This window comes from Coccinella septempunctata, chromosome 8, assembly GCF_907165205.1.
Source record: "Coccinella septempunctata chromosome 8, icCocSept1.1, whole genome shotgun sequence".
NCBI classification, from domain to species: Eukaryota; Metazoa; Arthropoda; class Insecta; order Coleoptera; family Coccinellidae; genus Coccinella; species Coccinella septempunctata.
Genome location: NC_058196.1, coordinates 32,061,620 through 32,085,955, shown reverse-complemented (window position 1 = coordinate 32,085,955; position 24,336 = coordinate 32,061,620). Strand labels below are relative to the sequence as shown.

At 39.8% G+C, this 24,336-nt stretch overlaps 4 protein-coding genes across 5 annotated transcripts; 2 read left to right on the top strand and 2 right to left on the bottom strand.

Moving 5' to 3' along the window:
• Positions 1–608: 608 nt before the first annotated feature.
• On the top strand, positions 609–2,886 carry LOC123319089 (protein ST7 homolog). Its single transcript, XM_044905937.1, has 2 exons — positions 609–1,986; positions 2,253–2,886. Exons 1-2 carry the CDS (start codon positions 857–859, stop codon positions 2,650–2,652), a joined length of 1,530 nt encoding a protein of 509 aa, XP_044761872.1. The 5' UTR covers positions 609–856; the 3' UTR covers positions 2,653–2,886.
• A 1,474-nt stretch (positions 2,887–4,360) lies between these two features.
• On the top strand, positions 4,361–5,801 carry LOC123318852 (venom allergen 5-like). The gene is made up of 6 exons (XM_044905610.1): positions 4,361–4,698; positions 4,761–4,882; positions 4,947–5,025; positions 5,287–5,444; positions 5,530–5,639; positions 5,698–5,801. Exons 1-6 carry the CDS (start codon positions 4,602–4,604, stop codon positions 5,738–5,740), a joined length of 609 nt encoding a protein of 202 aa, XP_044761545.1. The 5' UTR covers positions 4,361–4,601; the 3' UTR covers positions 5,741–5,801.
• Positions 5,734–7,403, bottom strand: LOC123318853 (venom allergen 5.01-like). The gene is made up of 6 exons (XM_044905611.1): positions 7,197–7,403; positions 7,026–7,144; positions 6,894–6,972; positions 6,290–6,447; positions 6,069–6,178; positions 5,734–5,912 (listed from the first exon to the last, which is right to left on the bottom strand). Exons 1-6 carry the CDS (start codon positions 7,273–7,275, stop codon positions 5,858–5,860), a joined length of 600 nt encoding a protein of 199 aa, XP_044761546.1. The 5' UTR covers positions 7,276–7,403; the 3' UTR covers positions 5,734–5,857.
• Positions 7,404–17,215: 9,812 nt separating this feature from the next.
• LOC123318762 (transketolase-like protein 2) lies at positions 17,216–24,082 on the bottom strand. 2 transcript variants are annotated; one of them, XR_006538392.1, is made up of 5 exons: positions 23,605–24,082; positions 18,513–20,053; positions 17,794–17,943; positions 17,454–17,624; positions 17,216–17,349 (listed from the first exon to the last, which is right to left on the bottom strand). XR_006538392.1 is itself a non-coding variant. In XM_044905493.1 (1 exon), the coding sequence occupies exon 1, from the start codon at positions 20,427–20,429 to the stop codon at positions 18,531–18,533; it is 1,899 nt and encodes a 632-aa protein (XP_044761428.1). In that variant the 5' UTR covers positions 20,430–20,515; the 3' UTR covers positions 18,487–18,530. The 2 variants fall into 2 exon arrangements, 1 of the variants encoding a protein (XP_044761428.1); XM_044905493.1 differs by lacking the exons at positions 17,216–17,349; positions 17,454–17,624; positions 17,794–17,943; positions 23,605–24,082 and having other exon boundaries at positions 18,487–20,515.
• Between the last annotated feature and the right edge of the window lie 254 nt (positions 24,083–24,336).

The following is a 24,336-nucleotide window of genomic DNA, read 5'->3' as shown; positions in this document are numbered from 1 at the left end:
AAAAAAAGATTAATAAATTCCATACATATTATATGGACTTAGAGGTCGTTCACTGTGGTAATATTCAAATTACTAGAACTAAATGATGTACTTGTGGTCTACGTGTACAAGTAATAAATGCCATGCAGTAAAGAATTTTAAACCTTTACAAAAAAATTCTGCCTTTGGCCCAGTCTTGATTGAATTCTCTTACACCTAGTACAATGGTGCACTAAGGGAAGTCAGTGGCCCCTTTTGGTACCTGCCAAAAAGATAATTATTCTGATAATAGTTCTTATTGTCACACAATACATTCAGAGTATCAATCAAATCAGTATAAATTTCGAAATTACCAGTAGGAAATAATCTTATCAATATGAATTGCAAATTATACTTTAGAATTATTGTAGATTGCAGATTTGAACTGAATACGTACCTGTCTAAACCTAGGTTTCTCTCAGATTTAATTTTTCTGTTTTGCAATTTAAGAAAATGATCAACCTCCTCATTGAATCCATTATCAGATGAAAATTTCACGTGGAAAATTAAGCAAAGTAATGTTTTTCGGCGTGAATTCTCTTTACTCGACAAGGCCACTTGTAGGAAAACCAAGAGGAGATGTGAGACATTTTCAGAGGTTAAGTAAATGTCATTTTGAAATTTTTACAACTTACAACAAATAACAAATAAATGACGAGCTGAATGGAGAAAAATGCATTTCCCAAAATAAATGAAACGTTTATGGAACACTCCAACTTGAATGGCAGGATATAAAATTAACCGGCCACATAGCTGAAATATCGTACATTGCCAAAGTCTCACTTGAAATTTGTCAGTTTTATGAACTGAAATCGAAGAGCCTGTTATATCACTGAAAATGTGGGACTCTACAATGTTCTTGAGTACATTAACCCCCAAGTTTTACGTTGCATTAACTGGTACCTCTTCTTTGATATCGGGGCTAATTTTGATATTCGAATGGTGGTATTTTAGAAAATATGGGACTTCTTTCATTGAGCAAGTCTCTCTGAATCATATCAGCCCTTGGATAAGTGGTGTCGATAACACTGAGAATGGCTCTGGTAGTAGCAGTAGCAGTTCTTCGAATGGTTCTCAAAGTAACGTACCCGAATGTAAGGTTTGGAGGAATCCTCTGAATTTATTGAGAGGGGCAGAGTATCAGCGATTTTACTGGGCAACCACCAAGGAGCCATTAACATATTACGACATGAACTTGTCAGCGCAGGACCACCAGACGTTTTTCACATGTGAAGCAGACGCTGGAAGGTCGGAATACGAGTTGATGCAATCGGCTTGGAGGGAAAGAAATCCTGTTTTACGGTTGAAGGCTGCTCATACTGCCATCGAGAAGAATCCAGAATGTGCATCAGCTTACATATTATTAGCTGAAGAGGAAGCAACGACAATATTAGACGCAGAAAAAATATTTAAGACAGCTCTGAAAATAGCCGAAACAAATTATAAAAAATCACAAGCGTTGCAACACCAAGGGTCACTGATGGAAGCACAACATAGGAGAGATACTAACGTGTTGATTTACATCAAGAGGAGATTAGCGATGTGTGCTAGAAAATTGGGTAAGATGAAGGACGCTGTTAAGATGTTTAGGGATTTAACCAAGGAAGTTCCTCCGATTATGAACGTTTTGAACGTACACGAGAATCTTATTGAAGCGTTGCTTCAGATGCAAGCGTATGCGGATGTGCAAGCTGTCTTGGCGAAATACGACGATATTTCACTGCCTAAATCTGCGGCCATTTGTTATACTGCTGCGTTGCTGAAAGCTAGACAGGTAGCGGATAAATTTTCGCCAGATATTGCCACGAAACGAGGTTTGACCAGTGCCGAGATGGCTGCCGTTGAGGCCATTCACAGGGCGGTGGAATTCAATCCACACGTACCGAAATATCTGCTAGAAATGAAGCCTCTCATCATGCCCCCGGAGCACATATTAAAAAGGGGCGATTCTGAAGCAGTCGCATATAGGTTAGTCTACCCAAATTATACCAGCTTTTTTTTATTTATTTTTTTAAATTCATGCATGTAGTGTTTAGTTTAGGGACCTCCTGTATATTAGCTCAAGTTTTCGCTGGAAATTTAAAAGTTTCTCCTACTCTTCAGTAGTTTTCTTGATTTCAGAAGCCACCTGGTGTCAATTTTTAGAATTAGAGTTAGTACTCGATTTTGTTTGAGTTTTTGGAGTTTTATGAACTTATTTTGAAGCACCTTCTCGAGAGTAATTTTCTTTTCAGTTTCTTCCATTTGGCGCATTGGAAAGCTGTCGAAGGAGCCTTGAATCTCTTACATTGTACTTGGGAAGGTACTTTCAGAATGCTGCCATATCCGTTGGAAAGGGGGCATCTTTTCTACCCGTATCCGACGTGTACAGAATGCGCAGATAGGGAACTTTTACCGAGCTTCCATGAAGTTTCGGTGTATCCGAAAAAAGAACTACCCTTCTTCATCATTTTCACGGCTGGGCTGTGCTCTTTCACGGCACTCTTAGCGCTCCTAACACATCAGTATCCGGAACCGATGGGTGTGGTCGCCAAAGCTGTGCTGAATTCAGTGTCTTTGCCGGTGTATTTCGTTTACGACAAAATCGAGTGTTTGCTGCCTTCGAATATACTCCTGCAGTTGTCGAGGATATAGTATGAGTCGGGTTTCGATGACGGACATGTTGATTTTAATTTTTAACGTACTTATTATAGTGTTGTAGATGTTTCTTATTTATATTGTTATTTCTCTGCCTTGAAGTTTAACATTTTATAAATGAAAATATTGTAATCTGTGAACAGATAGTTTGATTTGCTTGACAGATTTTTCGAGAGGAATTGTGTGATTGCAAGATTATGTGAAAATTATGGAATAAAAAATTCATTCGCAGCTGTTTCTTTTATTTTCTCAATCCCTAATTTGTTCAGATGGAGGAATATATGGTAAATTTCTTTAGAAACGCTAAAAAATGAAAAACCCTCGAAGATATTGACGTGGTGCCCTCTGTTAACTCCACTACAAACTAATTAGAGGGCACATTATTCACTTCAATCTGCGAAACATAGATGGCAGTCGTTTAATTAGTAGTTGGCGCCTCTGAATTCCCCCCAGACCGGCTCTGCTAGAAATAGGGTCCTGAAAGACAAATATAGTTTTCTTCGAGTATTACATCTGACCTATAGATGGCAGGAGTGGGCACAATATCCACTTCAATGTGCAAAACATAGATGGCGGTCGTTTAATTAGTAGTTGGCGCCTCTGAGCTCCCTTAACAACGGCTGTACTAAAAATAGGATCCTGAAATACGAATATAGTTTTCTTCGAATATTACATTTGACCTATAGATGGCAGGAGTGGGCACAATATCCACTTCAATGTGCAAAACATAGATGGCAGTCGTTTAATTAGTAGTTGGCGCCTCTGAGCTCCCTTAACAACGGCTGTGCTAGAAATAGGGTCCTGAAATACAAATATAGTTTTCTTCGAGTATTACATTTGACCTATAGATGGCAGGAGTGGGCACAATCTTCATTTCAATGTGCAAAACATAGATGGCAGTCGTTTAATTAGTAGTTGGCGTCTCTGAGGTCTCTTAAGAACAGCTGTGCTAGAAATAGGCTCGTGAAAGTCAAATATAGTTTTCTCCTAGTATTAAATCTGACCTATAGATGCCAGGAGTGGGCACCATATCCACTTCAATGTGCAAAACATAGATGGCGGGACAGCAACGGAGGTTAAATTGATAGTTTTATTAATAATAGGCAATAAAACCCGTCTCTAAGAATTGTCTGAGTCATGTGAGGAAGGCTGTGCTTAAAATTTGTCTATTGTTCTACTCTGTAATCTGTGAAATTTGTTCTGAAAAACAAATATGATTTTTTCTAGTATCAAATCTGTTGCTAACCTAACCAATAGATGGCAATAGTGGGCGCAATATCCAGTTCTAAATGTAAAATACAGAGGCGAGACAATAACGGCCCTTGAATTTACAGTTTTATGAATATAAGCAGTAAATCCTCCATTAAGGACACTCTAACAAAGGCTGTGTCAAAAATTGGGCCTGAAACACAAAGCGTTTTGTTCTAGAATCGAAATATGTTGCTTACATGACCAATAGTGGGCGCAATATTCATTTCATTCTGAAACTGACAGATTCGTAGTTTCATTGATAGAGGGCAATAGGACAAAAATTAGTTTTTCTGCCTCGATTCTTATGAATATGAATTTTAATGAATTTCTGAATATAGAGGGACAAACCGTGCGTATTATATTGGTTCTGAAGAACAATGCCTATGAGTTCTTCACTTTTTCGACAAAATATTTGACCATTTCTTAACTTCAAAACCTTTAGATCGAGTTTTTTACTAAAAGAGTGAGTTCTTTCGTTACGCCACTGCTTGCCTCCATGGAAGTGTGCAACAGTTTTCATTTCATTTCCATTGCATGTGTATGTGCTTTATCTCAATAACAGAAATCAATAAAAACCGAATTGAACACGCCTCACTTCGTTGAAATATCCCACATTACAAATAAAAATTTAGATACGTGCTCTATGTTTCTATCGATAAAATTCTTCGGTTTACGGTATATACATTTCTTTTCAAATGAAGGACCGCTGTTTTATTGGTCTGGTTTTCCTCCTATTTTTCAATACGACGCAGATTATCACAGCTTCCAATAAATGTGAACACAGAATACTCGGTAATTTTTTCGATAGATGAAGGTTTTTTATTCACCCATATTCGAACTGCACTTTTTTGTAGAGGATGGGGAAAAGTTGTCGAGAAATTATATACTTTATTTGCATAACGAACATAGGACCATGGTCGTCAACGGTACCATCAAAGGTCAACCCAAAGCTTCTGCAGCATCGATGAATATGTTGGTAAGTTATTTGGGGAACATTGATCGAATTTTATCAATATTTCTGCGTGAATTTCTCCTTCAAGAAATGGGACCCAAAGCTTGAGGATTTGGCCGCAGAAGTATCGAGATCTTGCGAATTTAAACATGTTGATGTTAACACTAGTGAGTATGCTGAAATTCATTCGTTTTTGTAAGTTTTAAAAATATTTTCGTCATTCGATATCTTCTGCTCTTGAGTGAAGGATATGCTGTTTTTATTGTAATTAAAATGATTTTTTTCATATTAAATCTACAACCATTCTGAAATCTATTTTGAATTACAAAAAAAAAACAGAAAAAGCTTTTGTGTATTTGTGAAAAAGTGTGAATTTTCAGAAGAATTTTCTCGATTTTTATCATCGTATCTTCAACTTTTTTTCTCAGCTGAATTTCCAAATGGACTCGGGCAAAACCTCTTCAGATCTTGCTCTAATAAGAGAAGAAAACAGAATTGGAAAAAGGTGATCGGTGACTGGTATAATGAGAACAGAATCTATAGGTTTCCAGATGAGCCAACTATATCAAATGGGCATTATACACAGGTGAAATCTCGTACTTTTTTTGCTTCCATCAGAATAGTTGTTATTGGGTTATATCGGGAATTTTCATACAGTTTATATTTTCTAGCTGATTTGGGGGAAAACCAAATTTGTAGGATGCGCTTACACAGAGTATTTTAGGGGAAATTCCACAAAGTTACCATACTGTACACTTTATGTTTGCCACTACGCGCCTAGGTAAGTGATTGATGCCTTTTTCAAATCAGGATTCATGATAATTTTTTTTCTATTCCAGAGGGAATGTAGTGGGGGAAACACCATACAAGCCAGCTGGATAAAAACATTTTTATTTCAAAGAAACAGTTGCATTTATGCTCAAATAAAATTGTCACTAGTTGAGATGTAGTTTGTCTTCTTCCCTCTTGAATCCAAATGAAAATTGATGGAATATATTCTCAATTTTTTCCCTTTGATACCACTTCGTAAGGAAGCTCACCAGGTATATTTCCCCTGGAAATAAACAAGCCAAATTTATACTTCTTGAATAGGGAATATTCGAATGTAGATTTATTTTCAATCAGTGTATCCTTGTTGACAAAAATTCGATTGGAAAAATAGAAGCAGTGATCAAACTTTTTCCACTAGTGAGAAAATATGAAAACTTACTTTGGTGCATAGGCACATACGTAAAATTTGTGGAAAAGTATCAGATTAGGATGTTTAATTGGGAAGATTGTGAAGCCACATCCAATATTCTCAGTTTTTGCCCAAATTATCTGTGAAAAAAACAGAAAAACAAAACTGTTCTGTATAACTGTATGAGGTACTGTTTGTGGTTGGATTATGAAGTTCTTGATAAAATTAGAATTAAGTTTGGTTATTTTTACCTGTCCAAAATGTTTAGCTTGGGTAATAACACTTTTACCAAAATAATACATATCTTGCTCGTGCCACCATTCGTATACAACTTGAGCCCACTCTTGCCTCCTATCGAAGTTCTTACTGACCTGAATATGTAAATTTATACCCACCAGTCCCCAAGATTCTGAAAAAACAATAGTCAATAACGAAATACAAACAAAAATGGAGAAATGGGAGAAATATGGAATTTTTCATGATTCCCAATGCTATTTACTTCAAATTAAGATCAGGACACAATCGTATTTTGAATATTTTCAAGAAAGATACGAAGTATGAATTTTGTGCCTTATTTTTTACTCACTATGTATCTGTGACAGGGGTGGAGTGCATGTATTTTAGGAACCAGTGAATGACACTTCTGATATATTTTAACTCTAAAACCCTTGAATAAAACCCTTATCTTTAAAGATATTGTCGATTATGTTCTTTTCTATTTTGTCTGTAGAATGATAGAATGAATTCCAACAAAAAATTACTTTCATCGTACTAGCCAGGTAAGATGGAGACCATAAAATATCTGGATCAACTCAAGAACAGCAAAAATAAGCTTACTATTGATGAAAAACTTACTTGTGGTAACGTTCTCATATTCATAATGGCAATGATTTGCGAAATATTGAGCTTCGGTTTCTAATTCAGCATCGTAGAACTGAAAAAATTCACCGTAGGTAAATATACTCGATTACTAGAATTCCAACCTACCATTTCTGGCATTTCCTTCGCTTTAGGGAGATTAGGTACTAATCCTTCGACCAATTCACTTCTATAGTGCTTGTGCCAAAACAGCACGTCAATGCGTGCTTTCTCTGTCATTCCATACCCTAAACAGAGGAATAAAACGATGGTTTTGAATAAAATAATCCAAAAACTTACCGTTTATTCCATTCGGGCATTTGGAGGCACAGAAGTCAACCAAATAACTCGTTGTGAATAAAATTTCGATAATTTTCATCTTTTGGTTGAACGATCCAATAGCGCCAGTTATTTCGCCTGTCTGACAATTTTTAGAGAACAATTAACACGATATTACCAGTCACAATGGATTAATAATTCAATGGGATTTCTATTGAATGATTCAACACTAATCTGAAAGCTGTACGTATATTTAATATTCTTAGTTTTTGTGGGACAATTTTCGTTTCAATTAATATTCAACATGACTCTTACATGATATTTCAACGGTAGATTCTTGAGGCCAAAAGAAACACTTTTTTCCTAAACCTTTTTTTCCGATATCTAATGTTGAAATATTTGTACGAGTGAAAGACCCACCCTACATATGCAGTTTCTTGAGAATGTTCCACATTTTTCCATTTCGAATACACAGATTGGAATTTTTCCCCAACAAAAAAATTACTCACAACGTAAATACGCGTCCTGAAGCTGAACGTGAAAATGAATGATTTTCCACCCTCTACTCCTACATCGCATTGAAGATATATGAAAAGGGCGGCCTCCCTTCTGTAAACCAGAGTTTGACTGACGTGAAATGACCCACAGGTTTTCCTCAGTCCATGTAAATTCTGCGAGTTTTCACAGAATACAATCGAGTCTTCAGGGACCAAAAAGTCATTTGCACGCACTGAAGCGATCAAATATTATTTATATATCTCTCGTTGCGAAAAAGATGAAACCCTGAACAGGAAGAATTGAAAGAATTATGATATACGGGGATGTATTGATATCTCTATAGTTAGCCTAGACCAGTTCCACGTATAAAAAAATATTGCGTTACCATAGCAACGGACAATAATTCATTACATATTCATTAGAAGTGTCAGTGTGAAGTTTGAGTTCAAAATAGTAAACCAGAGTAACGCAATAAATTAAAAGAAAGAAGATGTCCACCGAAATTATGAAAATGGAAAAATTGGAGTATCGAGCCATCATCAAGTACCTGTATTTAAAAGGGTTAAGAGGTGAGCAGATTTACGAAAATATGCTTAATACCCTTGGTGATCAATGTCCTTCGTATGCGATCGTGAAAAATTGGACTGCAAGCTTCAAAAGAGGTAAATTTTCCATTGAAGATGATGACCGATCGAGAAGGCCTGTTTCAGTCCTCGAAAATATCGATGCAGTTCATGACATGATTTTATCAGACCGTCGAATTGGGCTAAAACGGATATCTGAAGCACTGAATATTTCATACGAACGCATTCATCATATAGTTCACGTCAATTTGGACATGAGAAAAAGTGCTGCAAAATGGATCCCCAAATGTTTGAATGTTGACCAAAAGCGTGCAAGGGTAGAAGCATCGCGTTCGATCTGTGCTCGATTTGAAAACGATGTAGACTTCTTAAACCGAATTGTTACTATGGATGAGACTTGGGTACATTTCTAAGATCCAGAAACAAAGCAACCCATCGATGGAATGGCGATACTCTGGTTCTTCAAGACCTAAGAAGTTTTTTTGAAAGGTCTAGAGACGTTGCAGGTTCGCTGTAATAAATCTATCTAATTGAGAGGAGAATATGTTGAATAATAAAATATTTTGACATTGAAATTTTGTTTGGTTCTATTGTAAGCTGAGAGTTTTTCAATATATCCTCGTAAGTGTGCTATATGTAGTGACAATCAAAATTTTGAGTTCATACTTAAAGGGTATAGAAGGTTTAAGGGATAGAGGTTTTCAACTTCAAGTTACGGTGGTTTTGAGGGAAGAAAACAGAGCTAAAAATGATTTTCGGTTTGTACTATGGAAGTTGACCGGTCTTCTACGCCAGCTGAGTGCTGTACTCACTCACAGAACTCTAATAAACAAAAAATAATGAACACAGAGTAACCCCTAATGTTTCCTGTCTACAAATTAATTCCATCAAGTTCTTTCCTGCCAAAATCATGACGAGGTGTGAGACCTTTCTGGACCTCGTATAGAATTCACCCTCCTCATTACTCACTGGATGCATGCAAATTAGTAAAGTTGCATTATTTTGCCAGTTGTCGGAAACTGGGCGCATAGAAAATACATTATTGAATGTCGAAGCAGTAGACACCCTCGCATACTAATGAATTTCACCCCGTCCAAGTCTGTGTTATTCTTGTCGACTTTAAATGTGATCTTCGCTTTTTAATTATGCAAAAAATGGGGGCGACCGAAAGAACTTTGAAACAGAGTAATGTGCCCCAAGTTTAAGAGGATCGATCGATAGTTTTGAGGGTATAGCTACACCTAACCCAGCTTCCCACATCTTTCTGAACCCTTTTCTGTGAACTGTACGAGAATATATTGATATCTTGTTAGCCTAGACCATTTCCATGCATAAAAAATTATTGCGCGTTACCATAGCAACGAACAATAACTCATTAGAAGTGTCAGTGTGAAGTTTGAGGTCAAAATAGTAAACCAGAGTTACGCAATAAATTAAAAGAAAGAAGATGTCCACCGAAATTGAGATAATCGAAAAATTGGAGTATCAAGCCTTCATCAAGTACCTGTATTTTGTGATAGACTTTTCGTACTCTGGCAGCTCCTTACGGTTGCTCGGGCGCCAGTGGGGCAATCAGTCAAACCCCACGTCTCTCACAGAATCCCCAAAGAATTGGAGAGCCCGGGTAGACTTGAGTATCAGTGGAGAAGGGTATCGATGAAGACTAAGGCGGTAGCGTCTTCTAAGTGTCTGCTTTTCAACGGTCTTTAGGCGTCAGAAAGAGTACTTACCTCTTCTAACTAAACTCTTAGATGAAACTGATTTAATAAATAGACTCTCACTGGCAAAATAATTGGCAACAAAAATAAATGTTCAACTATTTATTTCTATTAAAATAAAACTGTACACAAAAGAAAATAGACAGGTACACTAAATCGTGGACGTCAACGGCTGTGTCTGGTCGGCGCAGGACGGCTGGCAAACTTTCACTTCAGGAAAATGGACGGTTTCGGAAATATACGGAAGTAAGTCAAGTCTCAATTAAACCAAGTGCAAAGAAACATGCACGGTTTCGGAAAAATATTTCAACTAAGGCAAGACACAATTGAATGAAAAGTACGAACGGTTTTAAAAATAATAAACGGAATTCAGTCAGGTCAAAATTTAAAAACACCAGTTCACCGAGGTACGCCCTCTATCTCTGTCTCGGTGGTTTGTCTATGATCCGGTGTCCTTCGGTCTCTCTCTCTCTCTCTCTCGGTGACCTCAAGCTGGCTGACTGTCAAACAGCGGCCACAGAGTCCGGCGGTGAGGGTGTTTAACGGTTATGAAATCCCAACTCTATGCTCGGCGAGTCTAACCTATAACTTAGATTTTCCTTTGATTCGTAAGTACGGTTTTACTAACTTTGCACACACTCCACTCGTTCACCTCTCAACAACGATTCATACTGATCTTGACCTTCAGCGACGGAACTCGAAGAAGTAGGTACCCCGGAAAATTGTCCCCACCATGGGTAACTCAGTCCCCCATTGGATAAACTCAAATTGTTCGGAAAATCAACGGGCTCGGAAAGAGACAGAAACAATTGAAGAGAAGGAAAAACGGAACAAGTTGAAAGACCTTTTTCGAGTCAGAAAAAGTACGGTTCAACGGAAAGAATTCTAAAATATATGAATTCTGAAAACAAGATATATTCGGTCTCCGCTACAAATATGGGACTGGTCGGTGGAAAACAATGACATGAAATCAATCGGTAAATCCCCCCTATGATAATTTAACGGTTTTCTTCCGAAATACTTCGATTGTCAGGTCCTATTAAGAAAGTATCGGTAGAGAAATTTCCTTTTCGTGGCGGGGTAACATCTGCCTCGTCACATCCCCCTCCTTCGTCGGCAAAAAAAATAAAACGAAGTTTTATTTTTTTTTTTCAACCCCCCTGGGTATCGTTGCGGTATTTCTAAATGTCGGTTTCAGCCTGTGAAAGCTGCGGGGTTATTGAACTCGGCGTCATTTCATGACCTGATGAACTCAAACGGTAATTAAAAAAAACTGTCGGTTGGCGTATCCACCATGTCGGTAAGAAGACTTCTCGGATTTTCAAATTGGAAAATTATTCGGTCAGGTTCTTAACGGCATATACCTTTCAATCCCAGGGGATTTCAGGTCCTTTATGTGGATGTGTCTGACAACCTTACCACTGCCATCCATGATGTCATACACCACAGGAGAGACTATGCCTACAACGGTATACGGTCCGGAGTATTTCGGAGCCAACTTGGCGGCAACTCCTTCTACTGCAGAAGATAAGGAATGCCCTCTTCGGTACACTTGGTCTCCAATCCTATGACGCCAGTCCTTACGACGTAGGTTATAGTGACTTTGCTGGACGAAGGCTCGTGTTAATCTAGTTCGGACAAATTTGAAAGTTTCGGTAAATCGGTTACGGTTATTTACATGGTAAGCAACTGGCGGTTCGGTATCCGGTTCGGTGTGATTCTCTCCCTCCTTGATAGCAATCTCGGTAGAAAATTTGGCGTTCGGTGAACGCATTTCCCTATCAAAGTTCAAGAATGCTCTGGGGTCTTCGGTTGACTCCTGCTTTGGGGAATTCACTCCATCTTCCTTGGAAGCCTGGTACACACCTCTTTGGACAGTTGTTCTCATGGGCCTAAATTCCATCCGTTTGGAGAATCTGTCCTTTTTACAAGGTTCTTCCACCACATAGGAATGATTCCTTGCCGGTTTCTGCTGTGAAACCTTGTATCGGTGACACTTGCTACATTTTCGGACATATTGGGCAATTTCTCGGAACATTCCTGGCCAATAGTAGCTGCGGGCTATGCGAAATTTGGTTTCTGCTATTCCCAAGTGTCCAGCGGTCGGTCGGTCGTGGTTTTCGAGAAGGACTTCTCTTCGGTCATCTTTCGGAACACATAACTTCCAGGGATTTCCCAATTCTGGCTCTGTAAAATCATCGGAATCGCAAAAATGGCGGTATAATTTTCCTGACACTATCCTGTAGTCAGGAAACGCTGTAGGATTCGATTTTACTTCTGCCAATTTCCTCCTGTACCATGAGCAACTTACATTGTCCTCGGTCAGGCATATGGTTCCTTCGGTCGGTAACGGTAGCGGTAACGGTGACGGTAACGGTAACGATAACGGTAACGATAACGGTGACGGTAACGGTGACGGTAACGGTAACGGTGACGGTAACTGATTCTGCTCTTCCTGCGTCATGGGCTTGCCCTTTAGGGACCTGCCATTCAGAAAGCATTCGGCGGTTTGGAGATTGATGGAGAAGTCGTGTGCTCTCAGTACATCCATTCCCAGTACTACACTGATCGGTAAATCTGAAACTAACAACCACGTAGCCTCAATATTTTCGGATCCAACCTGAACCTGTGCTGTGTACATTTCCTTAATCGGGATAGAACTTCCGTTAGCGACGGTGGTGGTAACGTCTCTAACATAATTCGGTGTTATTCCAGCGGCCTTGCAGTGAGCAGCCACTTCACTGCTGATGAAGGACCTGGTTGATCCGGTGTCCAATAGTGCCCGGAACTCCTTGTCTCCTATAAGAACATTAGTTATAGGACGGTTATCAGAAAGGATTTTCTTCGGAATAACCGGGGTTCTCGGTAACGGACACTGACAATCTTTGGACATTATACCCTTCTTACCACATCGAGAGCAGAAAAGTATCGGTTTCGATGTGCACTGTACTCGTAGATGGCCCCTACCACCACATCTCCAGCACTGGGTTTCGGTTGGCGGTCGGACGGTATTCTTCGGTTCATCTTGTCTCTGACGTGCTGTAGAGTTTTGTACAAGTTTCGGTTTATCGGACGGTTCGGACAGTGTGCTGAGGTGCATTCCGATCGGTTGGACGTTCGGTGAGGGATTTCGGAAGGTAAGATGCGGTTCGTTGATGAGACTCTTTTGGATCGGTGGCAAAGCATAGTTAGCAGTTTGCCATTTGACCAATTCGAACACTTTTCCTTTTCGAAGCAGTTCATCTATGGTTGAAGTCGGTTGGAAGGCCAGGGCGGTTTGCAGTTCTGGCAGTAAACGTCGTCGGATGATATTCACCTGTTCTTCCTCGGTCGGTCGCTTTACGGTCAGCTTCTGAAACAGATTTTGCATTCGAGTTACATACAACAAGAGTCGTTCGTCGGTTCCTTGAGTGCGTTTCTTGATTTCCTCCAAAAGGATGTCCTCGTAGTCGGGAGGAAGAAAGGCCTCTCGGAGTTGTTCCTTGAAATCGGTCCAGTCGGTGAAGGTGCCTCTCCGGGGAATGTACCAGTCTCTTGCATCCCTACGTAACAGCTCGTATATTGACTCGAATAACTGTTCGTGGCTCACCTTTCTAGCCTCGGCAAGATACTCAGCCTCCTCCAGGAATGAGGTCACACTGGTTGACCCATCGAACGTCAGGTTCCATTTCCACACAGGAACGGTAGGAACGATAGAATGATCGGTGGTTTTCGGCGGTCTCATCGGCGGGTATTCGGTCGTCAGTTCGGTTTCCTTGGTCGTCGGTACTTCGCTTCTTACTTCTCTCATCCCAGCGGTATCGGTAGGAGGTGAGGCAAATGAAACTCTCCTGGTTGATTCGGCAAACTCCCTCGCTAATCGCCTTGACTCAGGGGATGTTATTAGCGGTCTGTTTTCCTCACTGGTTCGGTCGGTTGGCAGTGCTTGTTCAACGGTAAATGGGAGGATGTCGGCGGGCGGTCGGTGGTATGAAGGTTGTTTCTGCAAAAAAATACGTTCAATTTGTTCGGTTAATAATCTGCAAACTTCTTGTCGGTTTTGCTGCAGCCGGTCATCATGAGTGGTCGGTCGGGAAATGTCACAATCCTCTCCTAAGTTCAACAGGTCTGCTTCTCCAACGGTGTTTGAGCACGGAATCAGACCTGGACCAAGTCTAGATGCGCAGTCCGGTAATTCCTGGTCAATCAGCGACGGTGTGCCGGCTGACAGGTTCTCTGGAATACCACCTAACCAGTGAGTATTCTCCAGCAATCTCATAGCCATCTTCAGAGAGTGCTCCAGCTCGGTTTTCTTGTGAAGCAGACTGACAGCTTCCGGAGATAGACTTCTCAGTCGGCCTTGAACGTGTAGTAGCCGGCTCCTAATGCGCTGCAACTCATTGTCTCTATTATTAAAATCGAACTCACATATCTCTCCCATCAAGTCGAACAACTTGGCACCACAAACCCCAATTTCCTGTGCCTGGTCAATTTCATCTCTTGAAATGAACGGTATGTCGGAATGGATGGCCCTTCTCAGTTGAGCTCTTTTCTCCTGAACGGTGTGTCCCACGGTGCAGCCTCTTGCCTCTAACTCCCATGTAAGTTCGTCGCTTTTCAGTCGGTTGACATCCATTTTTACGGCACCAAAAACTCGGAAGAAATATGTACAATATGTACTATATGGATATATACAAGAAATAAAGAACGGTTACCAATTTGCCAGTGAAGAGTATGTAGAGAAAACGGTACGGTAACGGTAACAGGAACTACTCACAGAACAGCAGAAGTCCCTGCTCGGGCGCCAGATGTGATAGACTTTTCGTACTCTGGCAGCTCCTTACGGTTGCTCGGGCGCCAGTGGGGCAATCAGTCAAACCCCACGTCTCTCACAGAATCCCCAAAGAATTGGAGAGCCCGGGTAGACTTGAGTATCAGTGGAGAAGGGTATCGATGAAGACTAAGGCGGTAGCGTCTTCTAAGTGTCTGCTTTTCAACGGTCTTTAGGCGTCAGAAAGAGTACTTACCTCTTCTAACTAAACTCTTAGATGAAACTGATTTAATAAATAGACTCTCACTGGCAAAATAATTGGCAACAAAAATAAATGTTCAACTATTTATTTCTATTAAAATAAAACTGTACACAAAAGAAAATAGACAGGTACACTAAATCGTGGACGTCAACGGCTGTGTCTGGTCGGCGCAGGACGGCTGGCAAACTTTCACTTCAGGAAAATGGACGGTTTCGGAAATATACGGAAGTAAGTCAAGTCTCAATTAAACCAAGTGCAAAGAAACATGCACGGTTTCGGAAAAATATTTCAACTAAGGCAAGACACAATTGAATGAAAAGTACGAACGGTTTTAAAAATAATAAACGGAATTCAGTCAGGTCAAAATTTAAAAACACCAGTTCACCGAGGTACGCCCTCTATCTCTGTCTCGGTGGTTTGTCTATGATCCGGTGTCCTTCGGTCTCTCTCTCTCTCTCTCTCGGTGACCTCAAGCTGGCTGACTGTCAAACAGCGGCCACAGAGTCCGGCGGTGAGGGTGTTTAACGGTTATGAAATCCCAACTCTATGCTCGGCGAGTCTAACCTATAACTTAGATTTTCCTTTGATTCGTAAGTACGGTTTTACTAACTTTGCACACACTCCACTCGTTCACCTCTCAACAACGATTCATACTGATCTTGACCTTCAGCGACGGAACTCGAAGAAGTAGGTACCCCGGAAAATTGTCCCCACCATGGGTAACTCAGTCCCCCATTGGATAAACTCAAATTGTTCGGAAAATCAACGGGCTCGGAAAGAGACAGAAACAATTGAAGAGAAGGAAAAACGGAACAAGTTGAAAGACCTTTTTCGAGTCAGAAAAAGTACGGTTCAACGGAAAGAATTCTAAAATATATGAATTCTGAAAACAAGATATATTCGGTCTCCGCTACAAATATGGGACTGGTCGGTGGAAAACAATGACATGAAATCAATCGGTAAATCCCCCCTATGATAATTTAACGGTTTTCTTCCGAAATACTTCGATTGTCAGGTCCTATTAAGAAAGTATCGGTAGAGAAATTTCCTTTTCGTGGCGGGGTAACATCTGCCTCGTCACAATTTAAAAGGGTTAAGTGGTAAGCAGATTTACGAAGATATGCCTAATATCCTTGGTGGTCAATGTCCTTCGTATGCGACCGTGAAAAATTGGACTGCAAGCTTCAAAAGAGGTGAATTTTCCATTGAAGATGATGACCGATCGGGAAGGCCAGTTTCTGTGTCAGTCCCCGAAAATATCGATGCAGTTCATGACATGATTTTATCAGACCGTCGAATAGGGCTAAAACGGATATCTGAAGCACTGAATATTTCATACGAACGCGTTCATCATATAGTTCACGTCAATTTGGGCATGAGAAAAATTGCTGCAAAATGGATCTCCAAATGTTTGAATGTTGACCAAAAGCGTGCATGGGTAGAAGCATCGCGTTCGATCTATGCTCGATTTGAAAACGATGTTGACTTCTTAAACCGAATTGTTACTATGGATAAGACTTGGGTACATTTCTACGATCCAGAAACAAAGCAACAATCGATGGAATGGCGACACTCTGGTTCTCCAAGACCTAAGAAGTTTCATGTCCAAAAATCTGCTGGAAAAGTTCTTGCTTCAGTTTTTTGGGATTGTCATGGAGTAATCATGATTAATTTTTTGGATAAGCGTAGAACAATAACCGGAGATTACCATTCACCACTCTTAAGGGAAAAAATTAAAGAGAAAAGATGCGGAAAGCTACCCAAAGTGTTTCGTTTTTGCAGGACAACGCCCCTGCACACAAATCTCATGTTGCCATGTAAAAAACTTTTGAGTTTGAATAACTAGAACACCCCCCTTATTCACCAGATTTGGCTCCATCCGACTATCATCTCTTTCCTCAACTGAAAAAAAGTTTAAAAGGTCGTAAATTTTCTTCCAACGGAAAGGTAATAAAAGCTGTGGAGGTCTGGTTTGCAGAGCAAGAAGAAACATTTTTTTTTGAAAGGTCTAGAGACGTTGCAGGTTCGCTGTAATAGATGTAACCAATTAAGAGGAGAATATGTTGAGTAATAAAATATTTTGACATTGAAATTTTGTTTGGTTCTATAGTAGGCTAAGAATTTTTCAATTTTTCAATATATCGTAGTATATGACACAAATAAAACGAAAGTGGGAACCTTATCGCATTTATTCGTGAATGGGTTTTCTTCATCTCCTTTGAACAATTTTCACTTCGAAATGACTACAGTATACAAGTTGGTCACCATCGTATGCTTGACTGGTAGATTTCCAAACTCCAGTTGGTACAGGGACAAATTTGAAAACATCTTCACTCAGCGGGTATGATGCTTTATAGTTGCCCTTAAACATACCACAGGGAGTTATTCTTGAAACTGAATTTTCTTGACATGGATGTAGCTCAAACTTAGGACAAGAGAATTTGTTACTCATTGAATAATACTCACTGGTTTAATGGGACACCCAAGTCTGGGTGTGAAAGAGTCAATAAGGGAGCTCCAAACTTGTCCTTTCTGGCTCATTTTCAAACATAGATCTCCAGTTTTAAAGTCTTTGACGAAATACTCACAAGAATTCTGGGAACCAGAGAGATCGCACTTGACCAAACTCGTAACACCCTGCAAATATACAGGCTGTATATCGACTCATTATACAATTTCAAGAGATATGATTCTCTAAGAGTTGTTTCTTGAACTCCAACTCCAACAACAGAGTTGTTAGACGTGTCATAACTGTCATATCTCCCAATTTTTCTCTCGTATTTTCAATTTAAGTTGCAATACTCACAAAAAATGTCTTAACTTCTTTTCTGACAGTAAAGTACATATCAACAGTACGGTTATCTCTACCATAAACGTGTTTGGTATAATTTGTCATCACTATTGGTGTAGTATCATCGCAGGACTTCACAACAGTCACATCAAAGATTCTCTTCCCCTAAAAGGCTGATGTACAATAAAGAATCAACAAGCATTTCTCCTCACCTCTATATCAGCGAAAATTTTGAGGAATAACACGAGGATAATGCGTAGCAAAGTACAAATCATAATTTTTTCTAAACCTAATTTCAGATCAACGTGTAGGTGTAGTATGGAACGTAACACAAATCAGATTAATTGCACAGTAATTTGGATGATTTCAATTAAGTCGTGTCCATTTTCCATGGACGCCTAATGAGTAACAGATAAAATCTAAGCTATTTAGATCACCCGTGTTTATTAAATATCTGAAATATCATTGAATATAACAATACCAATTAATGGTGATTATACGAAATGACAACAATGATTACAGGATGAAACTTCAATCCCACTAGTTGTTCGTAGGAATCTAATTGCCACAGACAGCAAATTTCAGACCAAACTTCATAATTTTGTGGATGAATATCCACAAAATTCCACATATTTTCAAAACTCGCTGAGCTGTTTCTATAATATGAATAGTTGTAGATTGAATTGACGCAGTTGAATAAAATATTGATTCTTTCGATTGATTTTTATTCATACCTTCAAAATACTGAAATATCAGAGACAAGGATCACAGATACAAAGCAGTTCTCCTATACCATTTTTAACGCCGTCGCAAGTCAAACTGTAATGCTCAAATTGGTCGCACATGGCTCCAGAACCGGGAATCGAATTTATGGCAATATGTTTGACAGCCATATCCTCTTCACCAGCCACAGCAGATTTCACAGCCTCACCCAAACCACCTTCGTGATAATGATCTTCCACCACCAATATCCTATTGTTGCACTCCCTCCCATGCTTGATGATACCATCCTTATCTATTGGTTTCACCGTAAAAACGTCCATAACCCTTAGGAAAATATCGATTCTCAGCAGTTCCTCATAGGCTTCTATCACAGTGGATAATGTCACTCCTCCAGTAACCACCAAGATCTTATCTTTGATGTTCTCTCGTACCAAGTTAGCTTTGCCAATCTCGAACACTTGCCTCGTGGAGTAGATCACAGGAACTGCTGGTCTGGTCAGTCTGATATATGTTAAACCTGGATAGTTAGCAGCAAGTTCTACAGCTCTTTCAGTGGATATAGCATCGCTGGGATAAAATATGACACAGTCTGGTACAGATCTGAAGAGAGCCAAATCTTCTAGCCCAGCTACACACGCTCCATCTTCGGCAGCACTTACACCAGCGTGGATCCCAGCTATGTTTATGCGACTGCGGGATATGGCAGCCATTCTGATGCAGTCGTGGGCTTTGGTGAGAGCCGAGGCGTAGGTGACACAGAAAACTATCGAACGACCTCTGGAAGCAAGACCAACGGCCACGCCAATCATGTTCTGCTCGGCGGAGAAGCACTGGATGAATCTGGAAGGATCGAACACTTTGAAATCGTTGGTGTAGGAGACGTTTTGGCAGTCTGAGTCCATGACCAGTATCCTTGGATTCATTTGGCCGAGCTTTACCAAAGCGGAGGCGAAAGCAGATCTTGTATTGATCTTTTCCCCGAACTTGTATAAAGGCGCCGACGCTAGTTTGATGTCGGTGAGATGAACCCTTGGTAACGCGTCTTTTAACGGTTTCTGATGGCTGATCTTGAGCGCCATCGTGTTCCTTATCATCCTCTTTAGGGATTTCATGACATTATCTGTCTTTTCACCTAGGTGTTTACCGTGCCAATGACTCTCGTTTTCGATTTCCGGGAAATTCTTTCCTTTTGTGGTCTTAGCTATGAGTACTGATGGTTTTCCTTTGGTTAGACTAGCGTTGTGGAAACTTTTACACAGTTCGTCGACGTTATGTCCGTCAACAACTATTGGAAACCACCCAAAAGCGTCGAATCTTCTCCTGTAAACATCGCAGTCATATCCAAACGGCGTCTGATCAGATCTTCCAAGTCTGTTGACATCCACAACAAGGCACAGGTTGTCCAACTCGTAGTAGCTACAGAAATTAACAGATTCCCAGAACATTCCTTCCGATGTTTCACCATCACCGACGATGCAGTAGACCCTGAAAGCTGCCTTGTCCAAATATTTCCCCATATAAGCCATACCAGCCGCGTGGGACAACCCATGTCCTAGACCCCCAGTTGCCACGTCTATAAAGTCCAATTTTGGGGTTGGATGACCTTCAAGATTCGAACCAAATTTTCTGAAATTCATCAGTTCTGCCGTTGGGAAAAGACCAACTTCCGCCCATACAGCGTAGAGGGCTGGTGCTGCATGTCCCTTGGATAAAACCATCCGATCGCTACAAGGATCTTTGAGGTTCGATACTTTGTATCTCATCACCTGGAAGAACAACGCGGAGAGGATTTCTGCTATGGAGGAGCAAGAGGTTGGATGGCCTCCCTTAGCCCTGCTCGTTGTGGCCACCACGTGGAGTCTTATCCTGTTGGCTAGGTCGTTCAGTTCCTCAACGATTCGGAAAGGAAGTCTTTGGTATGCTGCCATTTTTGGTTGTTGGGTTCAGTACATTGCAGTTACAGAAATTTTGAAGTTTCGTCCATCTCAAATGTATTTGCGACAATTTGAACTGTCGTTTTGGCAGATCGACTGACGCACTGTAGCCAGATTCATAGAGTTGGGGGAGAAAATCTCTGTTCTCCATACACAGAGTTTGGAGAAGGCAACCCATAGATATTTTCTTGATTACTGTGAATTGAATTTCGTAATTCGATGTAGAAAGCACTGAAGAGTCAGGAGCTTATGCCGGCTTGTTCAGATCCATAATCATAACCGATCACCCATGCAGATACTGAACTCGTTCAGAGCTGCTTTGCTTCCAGTTTTTTCCCAAAATTTCCAACAAAACAGATTTAATCAGGTTGAAAACTAGTAATTAGCTCTCCAATATGATGTTTCGAAGTGCAATATTCATTTGCAGCCTGTATATTCCGACAATGCAAGATAATTTTATTATTTTTGTCATCTTATGTATCTATCCATGTTTCAAATTCGATGTAGCTTCTGATGCATCTGTGGGTGTGGAAATTATGCGAAATGTATATTCAGTATATCGATATACTTGGGTTATGAAGGTTTCCATACACTTTAAGAATTACTGTACTCTAGTTTATCGAGTACCTTTGATAAAATTGGATATGTGAGGCACTGAAAGATAATTTTTAAGTCAAGTCTCGATAAATATCAATCAAGGCTAACAGTAGAGTAACTGCCAATAAAAACTATCGAATAGATGAATTTATACTGTGTCAAAAACAAGGTTTCATCACATTATGTATGTATATGTAATTACAGCAATTGGAACATATATCGTATACCGACAGTTTAGCAACATGATGGACAATTCGTCACTCATATGAGAGTTCAAAATGTCATAGAGATATGGACCAATTTTTTTCCATCGTGGTAATTTTTCATGGAAATCAAACAATTTATTGCTCGCTCAAATGAAAAAAAATGTTCGAATTAACGTCTTTTTCGAATATCCGAACTTGAGTTATCGAGGGATGGGATACTGAGAGGGTAATCTGATGTTATCTACAACTTTCGAATGGACAATTCCTGGTTTTCAAAGTCACGAACTTTCCTCCCTGTGTGACCTGTAACAACAACATTCGATATGGGTAACATTGGTTCAAGTTAAATTAGTTATTTTAACGCAATACGAGTTACGGGAATCCGATGGATAAGAGTAGATAATTACCTACTTTTAATTAAAGGAAACTGTAACAGATAATGGAGGTATTACAAGCAACTTTAGAAGCTTCTTATTCCTTCAGCATGTCTCTCTGTAACTGGTGTCTAATAGGGTTAATCTTTAGCATCTCTTTGGCCCCAATAATTGCATAGAATACAAAAATTCTTCGAAGATGTGGTGTGGGAAGTTAGAGGAAGCTGCAAAGGGGTAAATATGTGGACTACGCCACTGGCTATGTGGGGTATTCGAGCTTCGCCCAAATGAACACCATAATTTCCGATAATACTCTCCTACTCGTCAATAATTCATTTCACAATTCTTGGTATTCCACAAAGGAAAAATCCGGTCATAGATGCTGACTACAGATAGTATATCCGTTCTCAGGATGACTACAATAATGTAAATAGGAGGAATAGGGACTGATGTAGTCGGGAACCTTATTGCTTGGCAACTAAGAACAAGTTCCTATTATCCTGAACACATGGGGACTACATGCATCCGTGGCACGCTATCAAATTTAATATTGCATAAAGTTATTCCAGACATTGTAGCACACACATCGCATTCTATGTACAAATTGACTTTGATGGAAATTTTCGCGGAATCGATTCTATGTTTCCATACACCTCAATTTCTTAATGACAGCAATTTAAAACTTATTTCGGATTACGTACGTTCGATGAAAATAACGAAATTTGCGTAATAAATGATCCCTGACATGAGTGGATTTCAAAAATTTCGTCCAATGAGAAATATATATCATTCCTAAAAAGATGCGGTCAGTTAAAACTAACTCAAGACCGAATAGTTCGGCCAAAATGAATGAAATTCTTAGATTTATTACTAGAAGAGTTGCCCTTTCAGAATATGTATCAGGTTTAGATCTACGATAATTTTTCTGGAAGATAAATCACTCTAAAGATGACCTTCGAAAAATTCCCAAAAAGATGGGGTTGCTCTTTCAGAATATTGTGATTTTGGACTGTTTTACGTCTATGGAAATGACAAATCACTGGCTTGTGTTTACCATGTATATACACGATAAATGGCTAATCAGGTTTTAATTACAATCAAATCATCATCGAGCATGTTGACATAATTTTTATCTTCGCGATATTCATTGGCGAAAATTCCACACCTCTCCTCCTAATAACATTTTAAGTGACCAGCGAAGCGGATAGATACAGGGGGCACATATGTTGCTTCGTTATCTATACTGATTTTGTTCAAATATTAGCTCTGTTCCTTCCCAATATGCATTTTCTGATAACCTTTGGAGGAACAGCATAATAGATTCAGATTCATAGGCATTACGATCAATTATTATCGAATGAATAAAGTTCTCAACTAAGAATTGGACTGTTCAGAATCACCCTCCGATCAGTTTTTGATGGGATAACGAGATATTGGCTTCTTAACCATACTCCTATGAAAATAATTCAAAGCCAGCTGAATTAATACTCTCAAAAAGACTGGGATAGATTTACTATTCTGACAAGCTGTCCTAGACAATTCCCCCTATAGGGTGTGTTTGTCTCGTACTTATATTTTAATAGTACATTCTTGAGGTCGAAAGAAACACTTTTTTCCTTTGTCATTTTTTCCGAATCGGCTCAGTTTAAAAGATACAGGCTGTTGAAAAACCAGAAAAAAATGTTATTTTTAGTTCTTTCTCACAAACGGTTTTATCGAATGAAATGAGCTTCAGAATCTAGTTTTTCATTTATTTGATGAATTTTTTTCGAACACAAGATATCACCCACGTCTTCCAGTTTTCTCAATATGACCATAACGTACCATAAAAATACCAAAAATTCAAAGAACCCAACTCTTGAAACTCTCTGTTTAAAAGATCCATAGATATGTTGTGTCACAGAGAGTTAGCTAGTTATTCTGTAGGCAATTCTGCTTTGTCCAAATATTTCCCCATATAAACCATACCAGCCGCGTGGGACAACCCATGGCCTAGACCTCCAGTTGCCACGTCTATAAAGTCCAATTTTGGGGTTGGATGGCCTTCGAGATACCAACCAAATTTTCGGAAATTCATCAGTTCTGCCGTTGGGAAAAGACCAACTTCAGCCCATACAGCGTAGAGGGCTGGTGCTGCATGTCCCTTGGATAAAACCATCCGATCGCTACAAGGATCTTTGAGGTTCGATACTTTGTATCTCATCACCTGGAAGAACAACGCAGAGAGGATTTCCGCCTTGGAGGAACAAGAGGTTGGATGACCTCCCTTAGCTCTGCTCGTTGTGGCCACCACGTGAAGTCTTATCCTGTCGGCTAGGTCGTTCAGTTCCTCAACGATTCGGAAAGGAAGTCTTTGGTATGCTGCCATTTTTGGTTGTTGGGTTCAGTACATTGCAGTTACAGGAATTTTGAAGTTTCGTCCATCTCAAATGTATTTGCGTCAATTTGAACTGTCGTTTTGGCAGATCGACTGACGCACTGTAGCCAGATTCATAGAGTTGGGGGAGAAAATCTCTGTTCTCCATGCACAGAGTTTGGAGAAGGCAACCCATAGATATTTTCTTGATTACTGTGGATTGAATTTCGTAATTCGATGTAGAAAACACTGAAGTGAAGTTAGGAGCTTAAGCTGTTCAGCTTGTTCAGATTCATAACCAATTCTGTTTTTCCAGGGGTGGCATAGCTCATTATGTAAACTTTAAATGGCTATATCTATTTATCAGG

What these genes read in the sequence shown, in the direction of transcription:
- LOC123319089 (XM_044905937.1), top strand. Translation starts at nt 857, where the DNA reads ATGTGGGACTCTACAATGTTCTTGAGTACATTAACCCCCAAGTTTTAC. An exon ending in TCTGAAGCAGTCGCATATAG is followed by an intron (nt 1,987 to 2,252) that starts GTTAGTCTACCC and finishes TTTTCTTTTCAG; the next exon opens with TTTCTTCCATTTGGCGCATT.
- LOC123318852 (XM_044905610.1), top strand. Translation starts at nt 4,602, where the DNA reads ATGAAGGACCGCTGTTTTATTGGTCTGGTTTTCCTCCTATTTTTCAAT. An exon ending in ATGTGAACACAGAATACTCG is followed by an intron (nt 4,699 to 4,760) that starts GTAATTTTTTCG and finishes ACTTTTTTGTAG; the next exon opens with AGGATGGGGAAAAGTTGTCG. An exon ending in GTTTGCCACTACGCGCCTAG is followed by an intron (nt 5,640 to 5,697) that starts GTAAGTGATTGA and finishes TTTCTATTCCAG; the next exon opens with AGGGAATGTAGTGGGGGAAA.
- LOC123318853 (XM_044905611.1), bottom strand. Translation starts at nt 7,275, where the DNA reads ATGAAAATTATCGAAATTTTATTCACAACGAGTTATTTGGTTGACTTC. An exon ending in CGAAGGAAATGCCAGAAATG is followed by an intron (nt 6,973 to 7,025) that starts GTAGGTTGGAAT and finishes GAATTTTTTCAG; the next exon opens with TTCTACGATGCTGAATTAGA. An exon ending in AAGCTAAACATTTTGGACAG is followed by an intron (nt 6,179 to 6,289) that starts GTAAAAATAACC and finishes TTTTTTTCACAG; the next exon opens with ATAATTTGGGCAAAAACTGA.
- LOC123318762 (XM_044905493.1), bottom strand. Translation starts at nt 20,429, where the DNA reads ATGGCAGCATACCAAAGACTTCCTTTCCGAATCGTTGAGGAACTGAAC.